The sequence below is a fragment of the Mastigoproctus giganteus genome, chromosome 2, assembly GCF_048544385.1.
Source record: "Mastigoproctus giganteus isolate SK-2022 chromosome 2, ASM4854438v1, whole genome shotgun sequence".
Classification (NCBI taxonomy): Eukaryota; Metazoa; Arthropoda; class Arachnida; order Uropygi; family Thelyphonidae; genus Mastigoproctus; species Mastigoproctus giganteus.
Genome location: NC_143576.1, coordinates 270,601,850 through 270,622,829, shown reverse-complemented (window position 1 = coordinate 270,622,829; position 20,980 = coordinate 270,601,850). Strand labels below are relative to the sequence as shown.

Genomic DNA, 20,980 nt, shown 5'->3' with positions numbered 1-20,980 from the left:
CATACTTGGGCATGAATCAGGAGTACATTTCATGGTATATCATTAGACACTTGAATTGCTCCTGGGTCTAAAGTTTTAATCGCTCAAGGGCATCAACCTGTTTTCTCAGTGGCCCAACTTCGTTTATTAATATGGCAAGTTTTATTTTAAATTTTTACATTCCTTGCACCTAGTACACAGAAATTATTTGTCAGTCACCTACAAGAGTGTTATTCAAATACACAGGATAGCCTACGTGAGCAGTAATGCCAACTCAATAAGGAATGACCTACAGCATTCACAGCGTGAGTCATGTGCTGTGATATTTCTCTATGCATCTGCATTAATCACAGTTAGTTATTAAATATAAAAGGAAAAGGTAAAATATATCATAGAAATCAAATTAATAAATGTCATAAATTTATTCACAAAGACTTACACAAATTCCTGATTAAAACACAACTCGATACTCTATCAAACATTCTTCACTATGAAATACAAATACAATTCAGAATGTCGAACAGGCTAGGCTAGGGCAGATTATAACCCTTGATAATTTGGGAACTCCAAAAACAGTTTTTTTGTTCCATACCTTTTTAGATGGCTATTTTTTTAGCATTAAATCATTTCGAATATTTAATTTTTTTTAATAATTATCAAGAGAAACATTACAGAGAAATCAGAATTATAGTTAAAAATATAGTAACATTAGCATAAATATAAACCCAAACACACCTTTATTTATACTCTGAATGTGGTTATATTCACAGTTCACTTGAAGCATCTCTGATAACTTCACAGGAATTTCTGCTGGCTCATTTTTCACAGGAGATTCATCAATACCTTTAATATTTCCTTTCTCATCAGTGCTATTGTTATTTGCACATTCTCTCATTCTAATTCGATATTCCGACAAAGACATCTATTGAAAACAATATTGCAGTAAAAAATAAACATCGGCTATAAATAAGCATCATGACTTAATAAATATTGAATTGATTAAAAATATAATAATAGTAATAAAAATTTCATTAATATTAAATTTATGTTCTCGCAACCTTATTAAATAAGAATACAATATGATCTTACTGTTTGCAGAGTTATGTTTCTGGAGCTATTTGTAATCACCAAGCTGAAGGAATTTGGGAAAAAAACATTTAGGTTCATAGCTACACAGGTGACCCCCGCTTAACGCTGATAATTCATTCCGCAAAAACGAGCGCTAATTGAATCCGCGCTAAGCGAGCGCCGCATTCCCATAAGGTAACATATGTATTTGTAAGTTGCGGTCGGTGCCATAGGATATTTCCTAATCAATAATAAACGGTAGTGAAAAGATGCACAAATATCGGTCAAAATATTTAATATTCAAATATTTGTATATATAAAATATTCTGCATTACATACGCATATAATTATGTGGAAACTACTTACGTATCAAAATTAAACTTAAAATTCCAATTAAAATCATGAATTTAATTGATCTAAATTAATTTTATTTAATTGATGAACAGATAGTACGAATCAGAGTGGTAATAGTCAATATGTTCTGCGTTGATAATAATATTAGAAAAATAATAAGCGTAGTATACCTCAATATAGTACATAGAACACTTCAGTGTGATACCCTCCAGAAATGAAAAAATCGACAACTTACCGGTACATTAGAGTAAAGTATAAATAATTAAAAAATCAATTTAACACAATTCAAATCAATTTAAAACAATTAAAAATCAAATTAATGCAATTAAAAGAATCTAACGAAAATATTCAAAACGATTTTCCTTCCTGAAGCTGACAATGCTTTTCGACCGTACGTCGCGATCACAGGAACAAGTAAATACATGGGCTGTATTAGGGTAACTAAGAGAAGAAACAGGTGAATGTATACTTGCATGTACACCAATTCTAGGAGTATAGTTAATAAATTCGATGAGCTTGAAGTGCCAGTCAAGACATCAAAGGCAGATATTGTTGGGATATCAGAGACGTGGTGTCACGCAGACATAAGCAGTGCAGAATTGGAATTTGGGGAGTACAATGTGTACAGGAAGGATAGACAGGATAGGAAGGGAGGAGGGGTTATGCTGTTAGTTAAGAAACAAAATATAAGGAAGTGCATCCAATTGATGTTGGAGAACAATGCAATGTTGAGTCTGTTTGGTGTGAAATAAGCATTGGAAAAGGAAAAATGAGATGTGTGTGTGTGTGTATAGGAATGATGAATCTGATGAGTATAATGAGCAATTGTGCAAAGAAATAGAGTGGGCCAGTAAATCAGAATGTCTTATAATGGAGGATTTTAATTTCCCAGATATTGACTGGAACACACACTAGCAAGGCTTTTGTGGATTTATTGGATGATTGTTTTCTACATCAGCATGTTCGGGAGGCAATTAGAGGGAGCAATACTCTTCATTTGATTGTCAGTAGTGATTCTTCATGCATTAAGAATCTGTGGATAAATGAACCACTAGGTGGCAGTGATCACAGTGTGCTGAAGTGGGAGTTACTTGAAGAGGTAACTACCATCAGGGGTAAAGGGAAGGGTTTCTGTTTTCGTAAAGGTGACTACAGTGGTCAGAGACAGTATTTAAATTCTATATGGTGAGACCAATCGATGTGTTACCAACAGCAAATTCAAAATGGGAAGTATTCAAAGAATTAATCTTGGAAGATACAAGGGTTTTCTTACCAACTAAGAAATATTGTTCAAGATTTAGGCCTAAATGGATGTGAGATGAATTAATTAGACATGTGGCAGAGAAAAAAAAATGCATGGGATACATATAAATTAACAGGTGACACAGAAGCCTATAAGAGATATAAACTGGTCTGTAACTAAGTCACAAAGGAGGTTAGGCAGATTAAGAGAAATCTTTGGCAAAGGATGCAAAGAAAAACAGCAAAGAGTTCTTTACTTATGTAAACTCTAGAAGGAAGGGGATGAATCAGATTGGTCCACTTGATATTGATAGTTCAACTGTGGATGATCCTGCTCAGGTAGCTAACGAACGAACTGAATGAATATTTTGCATCTACATTCACACATGAGGAGTTATTCAGCGAGGGGAATGCCAGAGGTGTATTCAACTCTAGCAGTAAGCTACAGAATCTTGAAATAACTGGGAGTAAAGTGGAGGAGAAACTGTTGAAGATAAACACAAGAAAGGCACCCGGGGTGGATGGGATCTATCCAGATCTATCCAGCAAAGGAAGTAAGCAAACCCTTAGCCATAATTATGAGAGCTTCCTTGGACTCAGGGGAGGTACCCATAGACTGGAAATGTGCAAATGTGACCCCAATTCACAAAGGAGGATCAAAGGCTGACACAAGTAATTATACACCTGTTAGTTTAACTTCTGTTCCAGGTAAATTAATGGAGGCACTGGTTAAAGAAGCACTGCAGGATCATCTAGACAAGAATTCAGTTATAGCTCAGACACAGCATGGTTTTGTTAAGGGGAAGTCTTGCCTGACCAACTTGATTGGATACTATGATGCAGTCACAAAAGAACTGGATGCAGGGAATAACTTTGATATCATATATTTGGATCTTAGAAAGGCTTTTGATACATTTGCACATGGAAGACTGCTACACAAATTGGAGCAGTGTGACATTGGAGGCAAATTACTGCTATGGATAAAGGGGTGGTTCAATGGACACTGCTCATCGTGGACTAATGTTATTAGTGGAGTCCCTCAGGGCTCAGTGTTGGGTCCATTATTGTTTTCTGTATTTATAAATGATATTGATGATGGTATATCAAGCTTAATGTAGCTAACAAACTAAATGAATATTTTGCATCTACATTCACACATGAGGAGTTATTCAGGAAGCAAAATGCCAGAGGTGTATTAACTATGGCAGTAAGCTAGATAATCTTATAATAACTGAGAGTAAAGTGGAGGAGAAACTGTTGAAGATAAACATAAGAAAGGCACCTGAGGTAATAGTGGCAAGTGATGCAAAAAAGCAAGTGTAAGGAGCTTATGTAGTATCAGCCAAAAAAAAAAAAAAAAAAAAAAAATCCACACAACCATTCCCTCTAAATGTTTGTCTAGTTCCTACTTAAATTTATTTAGCCTATCAACTTTCACGACAGATGGAAGTTTTTTCCAGCAATTAACAACCCACTGGCTAAAGGCAAATTTCTGCACATCTATTCTACAGCTGTCTTTCCTCAATTAGAATTTATGCCCCCTTATGTTCGTAATCTGAACGTGGAAGAATCCCATCAGAATTCAGCATTCTCAACCCACTCAAGGTCTTATACACCTGAATCAGATCACATCACAGGTGCCTAGTCTCGAGACGCTGCAATTTGCAGAACTTAAGCCTCTCTTGGTAAGAGCATCCCCTCATTCCCCTCACCAATCTTGTTGCCCTTCTCTCTACACGCTCAAGCAAATCTACATCCTTTCTAAAATGGGGCTTCCAGACTTGTATACAGTAATCAAGGTGTGGCCTCACCACTGCTAGTTTAATTGTGATTAATTCAGCTGAAAAGATACTGAATTCAGATGGAAGTGATTATCCCCTTATACAAGGGGATAATCACTTCCTTATCCCTGCTAGAAAAATTCCTGTATACCACGACAAGACACTGTGGGCTACTCTTGCAGACCATCTGCACTGCTCAGAAAACTTCATATCTGCCTGCACAATTACCCCCAGGTCCTTTTCATTCTTTACCACTGTTAGTGTAGTACTACACAATAGATATGTTACTCTGGGGTTATGCAGTTAGTTAGTTATTTGGTTTTTAGGAGCATTAGAAACTAAGGCCATATTGCTCCGGGATATGCGGCGGTCATTCCCTGACCTTTCCGCATCCTCCGTATTTGGTGGTGACAGGCTCGAACCCCGGCCTAATCAAGAAGCTTGTGCTAAGCACTGCTGCACCTTCCCACCTGGCTACGGAGGCACCCCCATATGCAGTACTTTATACATTTGTCAATGTTAAACTTCAGTTGCCACCTCTCAGCCCACGTGCTCAACTTTTCTAGATCCTGTTGCAGCAGCATACTGTCATTAACAAACCTGCCGACCTTTGTATCGTCTGCAAACTTGGACATGAAGCTTGACATACCATCATCAATATCATTTATAAATACAGAAAACAATAATGGACCCAATATTGAACCGAGGGACTCCACTAATAACATTAGTCCACGATGAGCAGTGTCCATTGATTACCACTCACTGTCTTCTCCCCCTCAGCCACCCCTTTATCCACAGCAGCAATTTGTCTCCAATGCCACACTGCTCCAATTTGTGCAGCAATCTTCCATGTGCAAATGTATCAAAAGCCTTTCTAAGATCCAAATATATGATATCAAAATTCTTTGCATCCAGTTCTTTTGTGACTTGGATGCAAAGGATAATTTATAATGGATGCAAAGAATAATTTACTTATTACAATGATGAGGGAGAGTGACCAAAGGAAAAGTGAAAGTGGTGGCAGTGCTAAGAAACAAAACAAAATTGATTTAGAAATGAAGGTGAAAATGATAAAAAAGTATGAAGTAGGGTAAAGTATGAAGTAGGGCTTGTCATCTATTGCATGGGAATTAGGTCTCTCTGCTTCAACACTGAATGCCAATTTAAAGGATGTGAATATAACAAAATATGTTAAAGGATCAACAGTGATCACAAAACAGCTATATTGGAGATGGAAAGATATTAATAATAAAAATGTAAAATCAGATTCAGAAGTGAATGCCCCTCAGGTGTTTGTACTGGCACTTGTCCTTAATCCTTTTATTGTACATTTCGAAGCACACTTTTGAAATGTTTCCTTCGTGTGAAATTAAACAATTGAATTAATCGTTCTATTTACACGTTTGGTAAACATGTAAATAGAATTCTTTTTTGCTTCAACCAAATTCAGCGCACATAGTTCCGAGTGTTGTATAAGCATTTAGGGAAATTCTGCAAAATTAGACTTACTTAGTTCCCTAGAACTCAACCCTTAAGTAAGCGGCTGTACTCATTAATAATGACCACAAATAATTGGACTCCTATTTTACTCTGGCCCCCATAGTCACAAATCCTTAAAAATTGCCCTGTAACTAGCAGCTATGCGAATACCATTTCACCTATATTCGCTGCAATTTTGCTTGTGCTGTGCAGCTAACAATAAACATGCTTCATTGTGAGAAAAATTATTGTTCGCAGACATAGTGAATTTTATCACACACATAACTAAAAAAAACTTGCATATTTACTCAATTAAATTTTTTTCTGTTTCAAGCAGGAGGGCAGTGAGTCTTCATTCGGTTGTGGGCCCCAATGCACCATATTGGCATAGTTACATCACTGATATTGATGAAGGTACATGGGGGATGTTAATGAAAGTAATGATAGTATACTATTGCAACTTGATCTAGAAAACGTTAAGCAGATGGGCTAACAGGCACCGACTGAATTTTAACATTAACAAATGTAAAGTATTGCTTTATATTAGGGTAGCAGTAACACCAGAGTAATGTACCAACTGTGTAGTACCACACTCAGGGTAAATAGAGAATGAAAAGGACCTGGGTGTAATTGTGGAGTCAGATATGAAGTTTTCTGAGCAGTGCAGACAGGTTGCAAGAACAGGTCATTGGGTGTTGTCAATGATATACAGAAATTTTGCTAGTAGAGAAAAGGAGGTGTTATCCCTGCCTTGATAATACTGGTCTGGAGGCCACATTTTAGAAGGGATGTAGAGTTGCTAGAACACATACAGAGAAGGGCAACAAGACTGGTGAGGGGGGGGGGGCGAAGGGGTCCTCTTACCAAGAAACACTTAAGTTCTGCAAGCAGCGTCTGAAGACTAGGCACCTGCGAGGTGCCTAGTTGGATTACAAAACAGAGGGGGTATAAATTCAAATTAAGGAAAAACAGTTGTAGAATAGATGTGCAGAAATTTGCCTTAGGCAGCGGGTAATTCATTGCTGGAACAAATTTTAGTGCAAATGGATGTGTGAAATGGGACTTTTTTTTTTTTTTTTTTTTTGCTGATGGTGTATAAGCTTGCTTTATTGCATTACATGCCTCTGCTATGCTAAGTTGAAGATATTAGCATTAGCATTAGCATTAGTAGAGGCATTTGATGCAAGAAAGCAAGCTTATGCAGCATCAGCCAAAAAAAAAAAAAAAAACCCACTTCACCCCTCTGTTCGTTCAAAATACCTGTCCAGAGCCTTAAACTTATTTAGGCTATCAACCTTCACTACAAGGGATGGAAGTCTGTTCCACCAACCAACCACCTGCTGGCTAAAGGCAAATTTCCGCACGTCTATCCTACATCTGTCTTTCCTCAATTTGAATTTATGCCCTCTCAGATGATTTTTCTGAGCTAGAGGAAGAATCCCATCAGCATTGAGCATGCTCAAACCATTCAAGGCTTTATACACCTTTATCAGATCACCTCGCTGGTGCCTAGTCTCCAGACACTGTAATTTGCAAAATTTAAGCCTTTCTTCGTAAGAGCACCCCTTTGTTCCATTCACTAATCTTGTTGCCCTTCTCTGTACTCGTTCCAGCAGCTCTACATCCTTCTTGAAATGAGGCCTCCAGACCTGTATACAGTACTCTAGGTGTGGCCTGACCATTGCCTTATACAAGGGAATAATCACTTCCTTATCCCTGCTGGAAAAATTCCTGTTTAGCATTAGCATTAGTAGAGGCATATGATGCAAGAAAGCAAGCTTATTCAGCATCAGACAAAAAAAAAAAAAAAAACCCAACCACTACTCCCATTTCACCCCTCCGTTCGTTCGAAATACCTGTCCAGCTCAGCCTTAAATTTGTTTAGGCTATCAACTTCAACAACAAGCGATGGGAGTCTATTCCACAAACCAACTGCCCGCTGGCTAAAGACAAATTTCCGCACATCTATCCGACATCCGTCCTTCCTCAATTTGAATTTATGCCCTCTCAGGTGATAATTCTGAGCAAGAGTAAGAATCCCATCGGCATTGAGCATGCTCAAGCCATTCAAAGCCTTATACACCTCTATCAGATCACCTCGCCGATGCCTAGTCTCCAGGCTCTGTAATTTGCAAAACGTAAGCCTTTCTTCGTAAGAGCAACCCTTTGTTCCATTCACTAATCTTGTTGCCCTTCTCTGTACTCGTTCCAGCAGCTCTACAACCTTCTTGAAATGAGGCCTCCAGACCTGTATACAGTACTCAAGGTGTGGCCTGACGAATGCCTTATACAAGGGAATAATCACATCCCTGTCCCTGCTAGAAAAATTCCTGTATATCATTGACAAGACACCATGAGCTACTCTTGCAGCTCGTCTGCACTGCTCAGAGAACTTCATATCTGCCTGCACAATTACCCCCAGGTACTTTTCATTCTCTACCACTGTCAGAGTAGTACCACAGAGTTGATACGTTGATCTGGGGTTACTGTTTCCCATATGTAGTACTTTACATTTGTCAATGTTAAACTTCATTTGCCACCTCTCAGCCCATCTGCTCAACCTTTCCAGATCCTGTTGCAGCAGCATAGTATCAGTAGTGTCATTAACAACCCTGCCAACCTTGGTATCGTCTGCAAACTTGGACATTAAGCCTGATACACCATCATCAATATCATTTATAAATACAGAAAACAACAACGGACGAAACACTGAACCCTGAGGAACTCCACTAATAACATTAGTCCACGTTGAGCAGTGTCCATTGATTACCACTCTCTGTCTTCTGCCACTCAACCATCCCTTTATCCATAGCAGCAATTTGCCTCCAATGCCACACTTCTCCAATTTGTGCAGCAGTCTTCCATCTGCAACAGTATCAAAAGCCTTTCTAAGATCCAAATATATAATATCAAAGTTATTCCCTGCATCCAGTTCTTTTGTGACTACATCATAGTATCCAATCAATTTGGTCAGACAAGACCTGCCCTTAACAAACCCATGTTGTGTCTGAGCTATAACTGAATTCTTGTCCAGATGATCCTGCAGTGATTCTTTAATCAGTGCCTCCATTAATTTTCCTGGAACCGAAGTTAAACTAACAGGTCTATAATTACTTGTGTCAGCCTTTGATCCTCCTTTGTGAATTGGGGTTACATTTGCACATTTCCAGTCCATGGGTACCTCCCCTGAGTCCAAAGAAGCTCTCATAATTATGGCTAGGGGGTTTGCTTACTTCCTTTGCTGCCTCCTTTAATATAACTGGATAGATCCCATCCACCCCGGGTGCCTTTTTTATGTTTATCCTCAACAATTTCTCTTCCACTTTCCTCTCAGTTATTAGAAAATCATCTAGCTCACTGCCAATGTTTACTTCACCTACGACATTCCCCTTCCTGAATAACTCCTCATGTGTGAATGTAGATGCAAAATACTCGTTTAGATTGTTAGCCACCTGAGCTGGATCCTCAACTGTTGAACCATCAACATCCAGTGGACCAATCTGATTCATCCCTTTCCTTCTTGAGTTTAAATAGGTAAAGAACTCTTTTCTGTTTTTCTTTGCATCCTTTGCCAAGGATTTCTCATAATCTGCCTTTGCCTGCCTAATCTCCTTTGTGACTTGGTTACAGACCAAATTATATCTATCATAGGCTTCCATGTCACCCATTAATATGTATGTATCCCATGCATTTTTCTTCTCTGCCATATGTCTCATTAGTTCATCTGAAAAACATTTAGGCCTGAACCTAGAACAATATTTCTTGGTTGGTATGTAAAGCCTGGTAGCTTCCAAGATTAGTTCCTTGTATGCTTCCCATTTTGAATTTGCTGTTGGTAACATCATCAGTTGGTCCCACTGTATAGAATTTAAAAACTGTCTCAGACCATCATAGTCGCCTTTGCGAAAGCAAAAACCCTTCCATTTACCTCTGATGGTAGTTACCTCCTTGAGTAAATCCCACTTCAGCACACTGTGATCACTGCCACCCAGTGGTTCCTTTACCTGCAGATTCCTAATGCATGAAGAATCACTACTGATAATCAGATCAAGAGTATTACTCCCTCTAGTTGCCTCCCGAACATGCTGGTGTAGAAAACAATCAGACAATAAATCCACAAAAGCCTTGCTAGTGTGTGAGTGGCCAACCCACAAATTCCAGTCAATATCTAGGAAATTAAAATCCCCCATTATAAGACTATCTGATTTACTGGCCCATTCTATTTCCCTGTACAGTATCTTATTATACTCATCAGAGTCATTAGGCCTATAGCACACTCCTACTCTCAATTTTGATTTATCTATGCTTATGTCACACCAAACTGACTCGACACTGCCCTGTCCATCAATGTCGACTGGCTTCACTTCCTTGGATTTTATGTGTTTTTTAACTAATAGCATAACCCCTCCTCCCCTCCTGTCCTGTCTATCCTTTCTATACACATTGTACTCCCCAAATTCCAGTTCTGCATTCCTTATATCTGTGTGACACCACGTCTCTGATATCCCAACAATATCTGCCTTTGATGTTTTGAGCAATACCTCAAATTCATCAAATTTATTTACTAAACTCCTAGCATTGGTGTACACGCAAGTATACATGCACCTGTTTCTATTCTTAGCTACCCTAACACAACCCATGTGTTTACTTGTACCGCAATGACTTCCAGCAGTCTCTGAAATATCCTGCATCTTGTTTTTCAGGCTTCTGCTCATTCCAATAGAAGCAGTGCAAGAATCTCTTTCACCTCTGACAGTGGCTACTGTTAATCCATTAGTCTTTGTCTCCCCCCAAGCTAGCAGTTTTCCGACCCACCTAACACTGCCTCGATCATCATCATCATCAGCCATTTTCAATCCACTGCAGGATGAAGGCCTCTCCAGCAACTTTCCAGTTCTTTCTGTTTTGAGCACGGCCATCCATTTACTACTCAAAAACTCATGAATTTCATCTATCCATCTCCGCCTTTGTCTTCCAGGTTTTCCTCTAGCTCCTCTTGGGTACCATTCTGTTATTTTCTTAGTCCATCTTTTATCATGTCTTCGAGCTATGTGTCCTGCCCAAGACCATTTTAGTTCTTTAGTTTTGATAAGAATGTCCTTTACTTGAGTTTGCTGCCTAATCCATGTGTTTCTCTTCTTATCTAACTGTCTGATTCCCAATATAATTCGTTCCATTCTTCGCTGTGTAGTTCTTAGCTTCTCTTCCATTCCTTCCATTCTTTTGGTGAGTGCCCAAGTTTCACTTCCATAAGTCATGGTGGGGAGTATACATTGATTCATTATTTTACGTTTCAGACAAACTGGGATATTGCTCTTCAGTATGTGACTATATTTCCTGAATGCTATCCATCCAAAATTTATTCTTCTCTTGACTTCCAGCCATTTATCATTATTCCAGCTAATAACTTGTCCCAGATAAGTATATGACTCCACCTTTTCAATTACTGCTCCTTCAATCATTATTTCCCTTTCCGTGGCATACTTGTTCATCATTACTTTTGTTTTAGCCATATTCATCTTTAGTCCAAAATCCTTACTAACTCTGCATAACTGATTAAGATTTTCCTCTTAATTCTTTGGGATCGTGGCTTATGACCACAATGTCATCTGCAAATCGTAAATGGTTTAGGTACTCTCCGTTCACATTGACTCCTTTCTGCGACCAGTCTAATTTTCTGAAAGCTTCCTCAAGGGCAGCAGTAAACAGCTTCGGAGATATTGTGTCTCCTTGTCGAACTCCTTTCTCGATTTTAAATTTGCTACTGTCTTTGTCTAGTCTAATAAAGGATGTAGCACTCTCATATATTTTCTTCAAAATCATAATATATGGAGTATCTATGCCTTGTCTTTCCAGTGCCTGAAACATTGCCTTATGCTGTATAGAGTCAAATGCCTTTTCATAATCCAGGCATAATGGTGTTTTATATTCATTTGCTTTCTCCATTAGCTGTGATATTACGTGAAGGTGATCCATAGTTGAGAATCCTGTCCTAAAGCCAGCTTGCTCTTTCGGTTGATTCTCATCAAGTATTCTTTCTAATCTGTTAGTAATGACCCTTGTGAACAACTTGTAGATATGGGATAACAAGCTAATTGGTCTATAATTTCCAATTTCTGATTTATCTCCTTTCTTATGCAGCAAAACTATGATTGCATTATTCCACTGCTTAGGCATCACACCTTTTCTAATGCACTTTGTGAAGAGCCTTGCCAGTTTTTGTGTTATGTCTCTTCCTCCCAATTTTAACAACTCTACAGTAACTTCATCTTCCCCCGGGGCTTTCCGATTCTTCATTTTCTTCAATGCATGTTCTACCTCATCAGGAAGAATATCGGGTATGTCGTATGTGTTGCTACTTTGCAATCCATCTTCCCCACTGCTGGTATCATTCCCTCGCTCCTTGTATAATTCTCTATAGTAGTCTTCTGCTATTTGAATTATGCCTTCTCTGCTATTTATAAGTACACCATCGCTATTCTTCAGTTTCAGTATCATTTGTCTTTCTGTATTACTGCTCATGGCTGCTGATTTAAATCCTTTGTTTTCCCTTAATGCTTGTTCTACCTTTCTTGTGTTAAATCTTCTTATGTCCTCTCTGAGTCTCTTTCTAATGGCTTTGCATAACTCAGTATACTCAATTTTCTCCCTGTCAGTGTTTTTCTTGCTCTTCATTTGTCGTCTTTGGTTCATCATGACAAGTGTTTCTTGACTAATTTTTTCTTCTTTGGATTTCTGTTTCCCTATAGGTTTCTTGGGCTTTATCACTTTCAGAAAGTTGTAATATTCCTCGTCGATGCAGTCTGCAGAAGCTCAAACTTGTTCTTAAGTTCCAGTACATACTGCTTTTTCTCCTACTCTGTTATTTCAAAGACCTTTGTATTATTTACTCGAGTCAGTTTTTTCCTTTCCTTTCCTACATCTATATCAAGTGTACATCTTACCATTCTGTGATCACTTCCAACATTTATCTTATTCAGGACGGTAACATCATTCACAATATATCTTCTGTTAGTGAGGATGAAGTCGATTTCATTAGTTGTTAATCCATTTGGACTCTTCTATGTCCACTTTCTGTTCACCCTTTTCTTGAAAAAAGTGTTCATTACTGACATTCCTTGAGATTCTGCAAATTCCACAAGTCTTTCACCTCTTTTATTTCTTTCACCAATTCCAAAATTTCCTATAGTTCCTCTTTCTGCGCTGTTTTGCCTTTTTCCAACCTTAGCATTGAAGTCCCCCATAATAATAGTGTAGTGGGTTTTCTGCTCATCTAGAAGACTCTCAATTTCAGTGTACATTTCTTCAACCTCTTCATCATCATGGCTCGATGTTGTGCATAAATCATTATAATCTTTAGCTTGTACCTCTTAGAAATCTTGAGTATTAGTCTTGACACCCTTGGTGATGTACTTTTGAATTCCAAAATGTTGTTTTTAAAATCTTTATGGACCAGAAACCCAACTCCACCTTCACTCCTTTCACTGTTTCCATTAGTGTACAGGAGATTTCCACTTGATAAACTTATAAGTGATTCATTTCTTCTTCTTGTTTCAGCCAAACCAATGATATTCCAATTCACATTTTCTAATTCCTTTTCCAGCTCTAATATCCTGTCTTCACCGATGAGTGATCGTACGTTATAACATGCCAGGTTCAATTTCCGTGCATGGCAGCCTGGTCGTACCCAGAGATTCTTAGCACCCTCTGCTTCCACTCTGATCCTCTCGCTGCCGAAAGAGGGAGAGTGAAAGCTGCTGGGGACTGAGGGCCATTTGTATTGTTGTGCTCTCATTGCTGGAGGGTTTGGTCTTTTCCTCTTCACGCTGACCAGGCGTCTTGAAGAGAACCACTCTACACGTTCGTTGCCACCTAAGTGACGTAACAGGGCTTACCATCGAGAAGGTGTGCATGAGTGGATTTTAGGGAGGCAGGCCAACCGGACTTCTCCCAAATCTTCTGTAATAGAGAGATATTGGATCCATCAGTGTTTTAGGCTGAGTGTCTGATAACACACAGGATACCTGTTCCCCTCTAAGCCCCCTCGATAGCATCAGCAAATATTCTTGCACCCTTTCTATTTAAGTGTATCCCATTCCTGTAGAAGCAATCTCTCCTGTTAACAAGTACATTCCAGGCTGAAAAAAATTCTACCCCTTGAGCCTTGCACAATCTTTCCAGGGCCGAATTGATCGACAAGGCTCTCATCATATACTCCCTCGTATCATGTCTGGGCAGAATTGCAGACACTTTCGAATTCAACCCTACTTCACGGCTTTTTTTGAACAGTGACCTGTACTTGTTAAGTAATTCCGCTGGTCTCCTACTCTTAATATCATTAGTGCCAAAGTGTACAACTATATCACCTTTTGTGCCCTTAAAAGATGATATCTGCTCTACAACGTCATCAACCTTTGCCCCTGGCAGACATACCCTGGTCCTGTTCCAAAATATCATTGACAATACTCCATGAGCTACTCTTGCAGCCCGTCTGCACTGCTCAGAGAACTTCATATCTGCCTGCACAACCACCCCCAAGTCCCTTTCATTCTCTACCACTGTCAGTGTAGTACCACAGAGTTGATACGTTGCTCTGGGGTTGCTGTTTCCCATGTGTAGTACTTTACATTTGTCAATGTTAAACTTCATTTGCCACCTCTCAGCCCATCTGCTCAACCTTTCCAGATCCTGTTGCAGTAGCATAGTGTCAGTAGTGTCCTTGACAACCCTGCCAACCTTTGTATCGTCTGCAAACTTGGACATTAAGCTTGATATACCATCATCAATATCATTTATAAATACAGAAAACAATAATGGACCCAACAATGAGCCCTGAGGGACTCCACTAATAACGTTAGTCCACGATGAGCAGTGTCCATTGATTACCACTCTCTGTCTTCTCCCCCTCAACCACCCCTTTATCCATAGCAGCAATTTGCCTCCAATGTCCCACTGCTCCAATTTGTGTAGCAGTCTTCCATGTGCAACAGTATCAAAAGCCTTTCTAAGATCCAAGTATATAATATCAAAGCTATTCTCTGCATTCAGTTCTTTTGTGACTGCATCATAGTATCCAATCAAATTGGTCAGGCAAGACTTCCCCTTAACAAAACCATGCTGTGTCCGAGCTATAACTGAAGTCTTGTCTAAATGATCCTGCAGTGCTTCTTTAACCAGTGCCTCCATTAATTTTCCTGGAACAGAAGTTAAGCTCACAGGTCTATAATTACTTGTGTCAGCCTTTGATCATCCTTTGTGAATTGGGGTCACATTTGCACATTTCCAGTCTATGGGTACCTCCAAGAGTCCAAGGAAGCTCTCATAATTATGGCTAAGGGTTTGTTTACTTCCTTTGCTGCCTCCTTTAATATAACTGGATAGATCCAAAAAAAAAATATATTTGTGTGGAACGAGGTTTCCCACACTGGAAGGTGGAATGGAACGTGCTATATACAAGAAGAAAAGAATGGAGAAAGAACTGAACTGGGGTACACCAATACAAAAGACCAGAGGAAAGCCGTATACCATCATTCAAAGAGGAAAAAAACTGGAAATTCAGTTGAAAAAAAAAAAAAAACATTCAATCCATAGGATTGAAGCTTATTTAGAAGAAATTTAGGTCAAACATGATCAAAAGCCTTAGAATGTTAAGAGCAACTGCATCAGTTTCACCAAATATTTATTACACAACTCTTTTCTTAAGTGCATGTTATTTGGCGGCACCTGCGTAGCCAGGTGGGCAGGAGCAGCAGTGCGCAGCACACGCTTCTTGATTAGACCGGGGTTCTAGCCTGTGATCACCAAATACGGCGGATGCGGAAAGGTCAGGGAATGACCACTGCATATCCCCGGAGCAATATGGCCTTAGTTGCTAATGCTCCTAAAAACCAAATAAACAAACAAACAGCATGTTATTTATTATGTAAATAACAGCATAGGAAAATTAGGCAAATTCACTGCATAAATGAATTTGTCCATAGCTTGTTACCATAAGCCAAAATATCCTAAGTGGATTGACACTGATGGAATCCACACTGGTGATATTTATCAGAAGGAAAGTTTTCAGATATTTTATGAGTTGTCATTTAAAGCATTTCTTCATTACTTTAGAAATGGAGTAGAAGTAAGTATAATGGGAGGATTTGTTACCTTTTTTAGGAACTGGCTTGATACGAGTAAATTTCCAAGCTGAAGGAAAAACACCAGTGGAATAAGAAAGTGTAAAAAAAGGCAACAGAGAACAGGATTAAGCTCAGGAACACAGGTTTTGTGGAGGTACACGTGGAGAAAACCATCTGGACTGGTAATTTCTTGGGAGACTGTTCAAAATACTTATGACATCCTTTTGACAGAACACAGGAGGCACTGGTTAGAATGCTAGAAGGTCGGCTGTATATAGCCACAAAAACATCAAGCTTTAATAGAGGTGGGAGTAAAGATGGACAAAAATTCTGATAAATAGTTCTGACATGAGACCAGAATGCTCAACTACCATTTGGACAAGAAGCAAATTTTCTAATCTCAGCTTGTTCAAAATCCAATTTGGACTAATGAATAACTGCTTTACAATTTTTGCAAGCTTTGGTGTAGGCAGGAAATGAACCTAGAGATTTGGATGCAAGCCAATTGTGATATGTAAAATTTTTAACATGAACAGCCTTAGCATATTTATTACACAACTCTTTTCCTAAGTGCATGTTATTTGTTATGTAAACAACAGCTTAGGAAAATGAGGCAAATTCACTGCATAAATGTCTTTTCAAATGTAACAGCCTATTATAAAATAAATGGTTCACTTGATATTTATACCATAAAGTAATTCTTCTTAAAAAGGAGATATTAAATCTTTCTTGGCAATTTTTAAGTAGTAAAATAATTTTTAAACAATACTTATTGAAAAAATTCTGAGAAATACTCACCTTCCTTTTCTGACCACTGCATGATATGGGGACTGATGACACCATACATGTACTGCTATCACTAGTTGCTGCACCTCCTAGCGTAAAGTTAGAATCCCGAAGGACTTTATGTAAACAAACGTTTGTGGCCCCAGCAGCTACATGGGAAGCACAACTTAGCTCTTTACTATGTTCTAGGAAAATGTTACTGCTAGCAGTTTCATCACTCTTAAGAACAGATGATATTTGATCTCCTCCAGGCAGAACAGAAATATCTAAAATTGAACTGCTAAATACAGCAAGGTTTGGTGGTGGTGGTGGTGGTGACAATGATAATGATAACACAGTACTCTGTGATTGTATATAATTTTCTGTGGTACTAATATTACCAGTTGATAAATCAATTGATTTGCAAGGATCTTTTTCACTACCCTTATGTGAACAATGTACATGAGGCCTGGCAATATCTACTAATTCTGAAGACTCAGTGCAATTTGTCCTGTTCACAGAGTCTTGTTTTATTGAAAAATTATTACACAAAGGAATGTTAAATATATCCTTAGCCTCTTCAAATAAACTTGCATCTTCTTCATAATCCTTTCTTTGTTTCATGTGGTTATCACTTACATCTAGATTTACATTCTGGCATGTCAGATCCAGACAAACAGACTCTTGAGAATTTTCAGAATTCTGATATTCGATCACATTATAAACATTAGTATTTTTTGATGAAATACCATCATATCCATTGTTACTCCTAGAACAAAGATTAGTTTTCCATACATCCAGAGAGTCATTGCTTAAACCACTGGCATGAAAAGGTGGAGAAACATCCTGTATGCATTTTTCAGTCTGAAATAAAATCAAGTTATAATTTTAACATCAGATTTTGAAGTAAGTGTTATTCAATAAAAAGTTTATTTACATTATATGAATTAATTCCTAAAAATCCTCAACTGCCCTGACACTAGTGCCACAAATTGGTTATGCAGTAAGAAGGGAAAGGATAAAATTAAATAAATAGATTTTGCCTATTTTAGTTATTCAAGAATTAATTAATAATAAAATAACTCCTGAAAATACAAATATATTCTAACAATGTTTATGCCTATTAAGTGCATCAAAAAATTAAAATTGAAATAACTATAGGATTTCAACTCTTCTGGAACTTCTTTAGAATTTCTAGAAATGGCTTTGTTCTTCAGTCAGCAGCATTGATTTGGAATAGAGCTAAAAAGTAAAGGCATTAAAAAATCATATCCTCTCACTGTTGTGCATAAAAATGGACTGTTCCCTCTTCATGAAACTTTTTTTTTTTTTACATATTCACCAAAACACAAAAACAAAAAAAATTGAAATCTTAAAAATAAAGAATGCAGAATTTGAATTTGGGGAGTACAATGGGTACAGAAAGGACAGGAGGGGAAGAGGGGTTATGCTGTTAGTTGGGAGGCACATGGAGTCTAGGGCAGTGCATCCAGCCAGCATTATGTTGAGTCGGTTTAGTATGGCATGGGTGCTGGGAGGGCAGGGGTAAGAGTGGGAGGGTGTTGAAGACCTGGTGACTGTGATGAGTGCAGCAAGCAACTGTGCAAAGAAATAGGGTGGAACAGTGGATTGGAGTGCCTTGTAATGGGGGATTTTGACTTTCCAGGAGCCTGTGGATTGGTTGCTCGTGCACTATTGGGAATTTTGTGGTTTTTTTGGACGACTCTTTTCTGCAGCAGCATGTTTGAGAACTGGCCAGAGGAAGTACTGCTCTTGATCTGATTGTCAGCAGTGATTATTCATACACTGGGGATCTGCAGATGGGAAACCCACTGGGTGGCAGTGGTCACAGTGTACTGATGTGGGATTTGCTTGGGGATGCAACTGCCATCAGAGGTGGAGGAGGGGGATTTTTGCGTTCGTAGGGATTTTGCTGTGGCTATGGTGGTCTCAGACAGTTTTTGAGTTCTGCACAGTGGGACCGGCTGATGATGTTGTCAATAGAGATCTGAGTGCCAGGTGTTCAAGTAATTAGTCTTGGAAGTTGTCGCTAGGAGTGCTGTTCAAGGTTTGGGCCTGAATGAATGTCAGATGAACTGGTGAGCCTCGTGGAGGAGAGGTGCATGGGATGCATGTGGATTGTCGGGTGACACAGGGGCTTGTGGTAGATATAAGCTTGTCTGTGATCAAGTCATAAAACAGATTAGGTGGGCAGAGGTGGGGGGTCGTTGATGGGGGTTCAAAGAAGAACAGCAAAGACTTCTTTACTGTAGGGGCTCTGGAGGGAAGGGGAGAAATAGGATTGGTCCAATTAATTTCAATGGTTTGACTGCTGATGATTCTGCTCGGGCGGCAAATGAGCTGAGTGAGTGTTTTGCATCCTGTATTCACATATGAGGAGTTCTGTAGAGAGGTGAAAGCCAGAAGTTTGTCAAGCTGTAACAGGAAGCTGGGTAATTTTGTGATGACTGAGAGGAAGGTGGAGGAAAATTGTTAAGGCTGAACATGAGAAGGGTAAAGGTGCATAGGATCTGATCACATGTATTGGGGAGGAAGCGCATGAAGTGAGCAGCCCCTGGCCATAATTGTAGGATTCAAGGGAGGTCACCACAGACTGAAGGAGTGCAAGTGTGCTCCCAAAGGGGGATCAAGGGATAAAATGAGTGATTGCAGACTTGTTGATTTGACTTCTGTTGAGAAGGTAATGAAGTCACTGGTTAGGACAGTGTGGGGTCGTCTGGACAGGAATGTGGTAATAGTTCAGACACAGCATGGGTTTGTTGGGGGTAGGGCTTGCTTGACCAATTTGATTGGATATTATGATGTGATAAGAAGGGAGCTGGATGCAGGGAATGGTTAGGATCTTATGCTTGGATTTGAGGAAGGAGCAGGGCATTGAGGGCAGTTTGCTGTATGGATAGGGGATGGTTGTGAGAGAGAGAGAGAGAGAGAGATATTGGTGGTCAATGGACACTGCTTGTCGTGGACTGGTGTTATTGGTGAGGTCCCCCAGATTAGTGTTGGGACTTGTTGTTTTCTATATTTGTCAGTGATATAAGGGTTAACATTGTTGGTGACAGTAATGACGGCGCACTACTGCAGCAGATCCTGGAAAGGTTGGGCAGATGAGCTGAGAGGTGGCAGATAGGGTACTGACAAATGCAGACTGTTGCATGTGTGTGGTGGTGGCCCCAGAGTGATGTACCAGCTGTGTGGTGCTGCACTCGGGAAGTGGACAATTAAAGAGACCTGGGGGAGGGTTGTGCGATCAGATATGAAGCTTTCAAAGCAGTGCAGACATGCTGCGGAGCATCTCATGGGATTTTGTCAGTGAAATGCAGGTGCTTTGCAGGCAGGGATGGGGAGGTGATTATCCTCCTTGTATAGGACAGTTGGGCCACACCTTGAGCACAGCATACAAGTTGGAGGCCTCATTTTAGGCGGCGTAGTTGCCCAGCTTCAGCCCAGCTTGTGAGTTGCCTCACCAATCTCGTTATCCCTTTCTGCACTTGCTCCAGCAAGTGCAGAAAGGGGTAATGAGATTGGTGAGGGGGAACAAGGGGATATTCTTGTAGGCAGGGGCTTAAGTTCTGCAAATTGCAGCATCTGTGGATTGAGCACCTGCAAATGGAATAGGGATCTGATGGGATTCTTCTTGCTCAGATCATGGGAGCATCCTTAGATTCAGGGGAAGTCCCCATAGATTGTAGACGTGCAAATTATCCCAATTCATAAAGGGTGACACAAATAATTATAGACCTGTTAGCTAAAATATTTCCGAAGGTATGCTTACCATATTCAGATCATAGTGAATGCAACCCTAAATTACTCTGATCCCGTAGTGCAAGATGAGATAGAAAATATGTTACAGAAGTTCGAAGCTAGTCCATATGTGGCGGGCTCAAACTTGACGGAATCCTGGCTAAGAGCGTACAAAAGGTTTGCCGAAGATGATACGACAAAAGCACTCCTACTGGCTTACAATCCCAACGATCCTCAAGATTTCATGCAAATTTTAAAATTGGTGCTGGCGTTGCCTGTATTACAAGTGTTCCAGCAGGATCTCCAGTTTAACGAAGATAATACAGCAATTACAGGGACACGTTACATCATTCAAGCGTATGATATTAACGACGCTAATAAAGAGAAAGAAATGGTGACTGCTCTAAGGAGTATTGCGGATAGCTTTCC

At 39.4% G+C, this 20,980-nt stretch overlaps 1 protein-coding gene across 3 annotated transcripts in view; it reads right to left on the bottom strand.

Annotated features, from left to right (window-relative positions):
* Positions 1 to 20,980, bottom strand: part of LOC150090468 (uncharacterized) — a 678,730-nt gene that overhangs the window by 19,194 nt on the left and 638,556 nt on the right. For all 3 annotated transcript variants that reach the window (XM_090389911.1, XM_090389910.1, XM_090389909.1), the window contains exons 21-22: positions 16,823 to 17,653; positions 715 to 901 (exon numbers count right to left, since the gene is read on the bottom strand). In XM_090389911.1, coding sequence (XP_090246037.1) covers positions 715 to 901; positions 16,823 to 17,653 — 1,018 coding nt within the window. The remainder of the gene's footprint in view (positions 1 to 714; positions 902 to 16,822; positions 17,654 to 20,980) is intronic.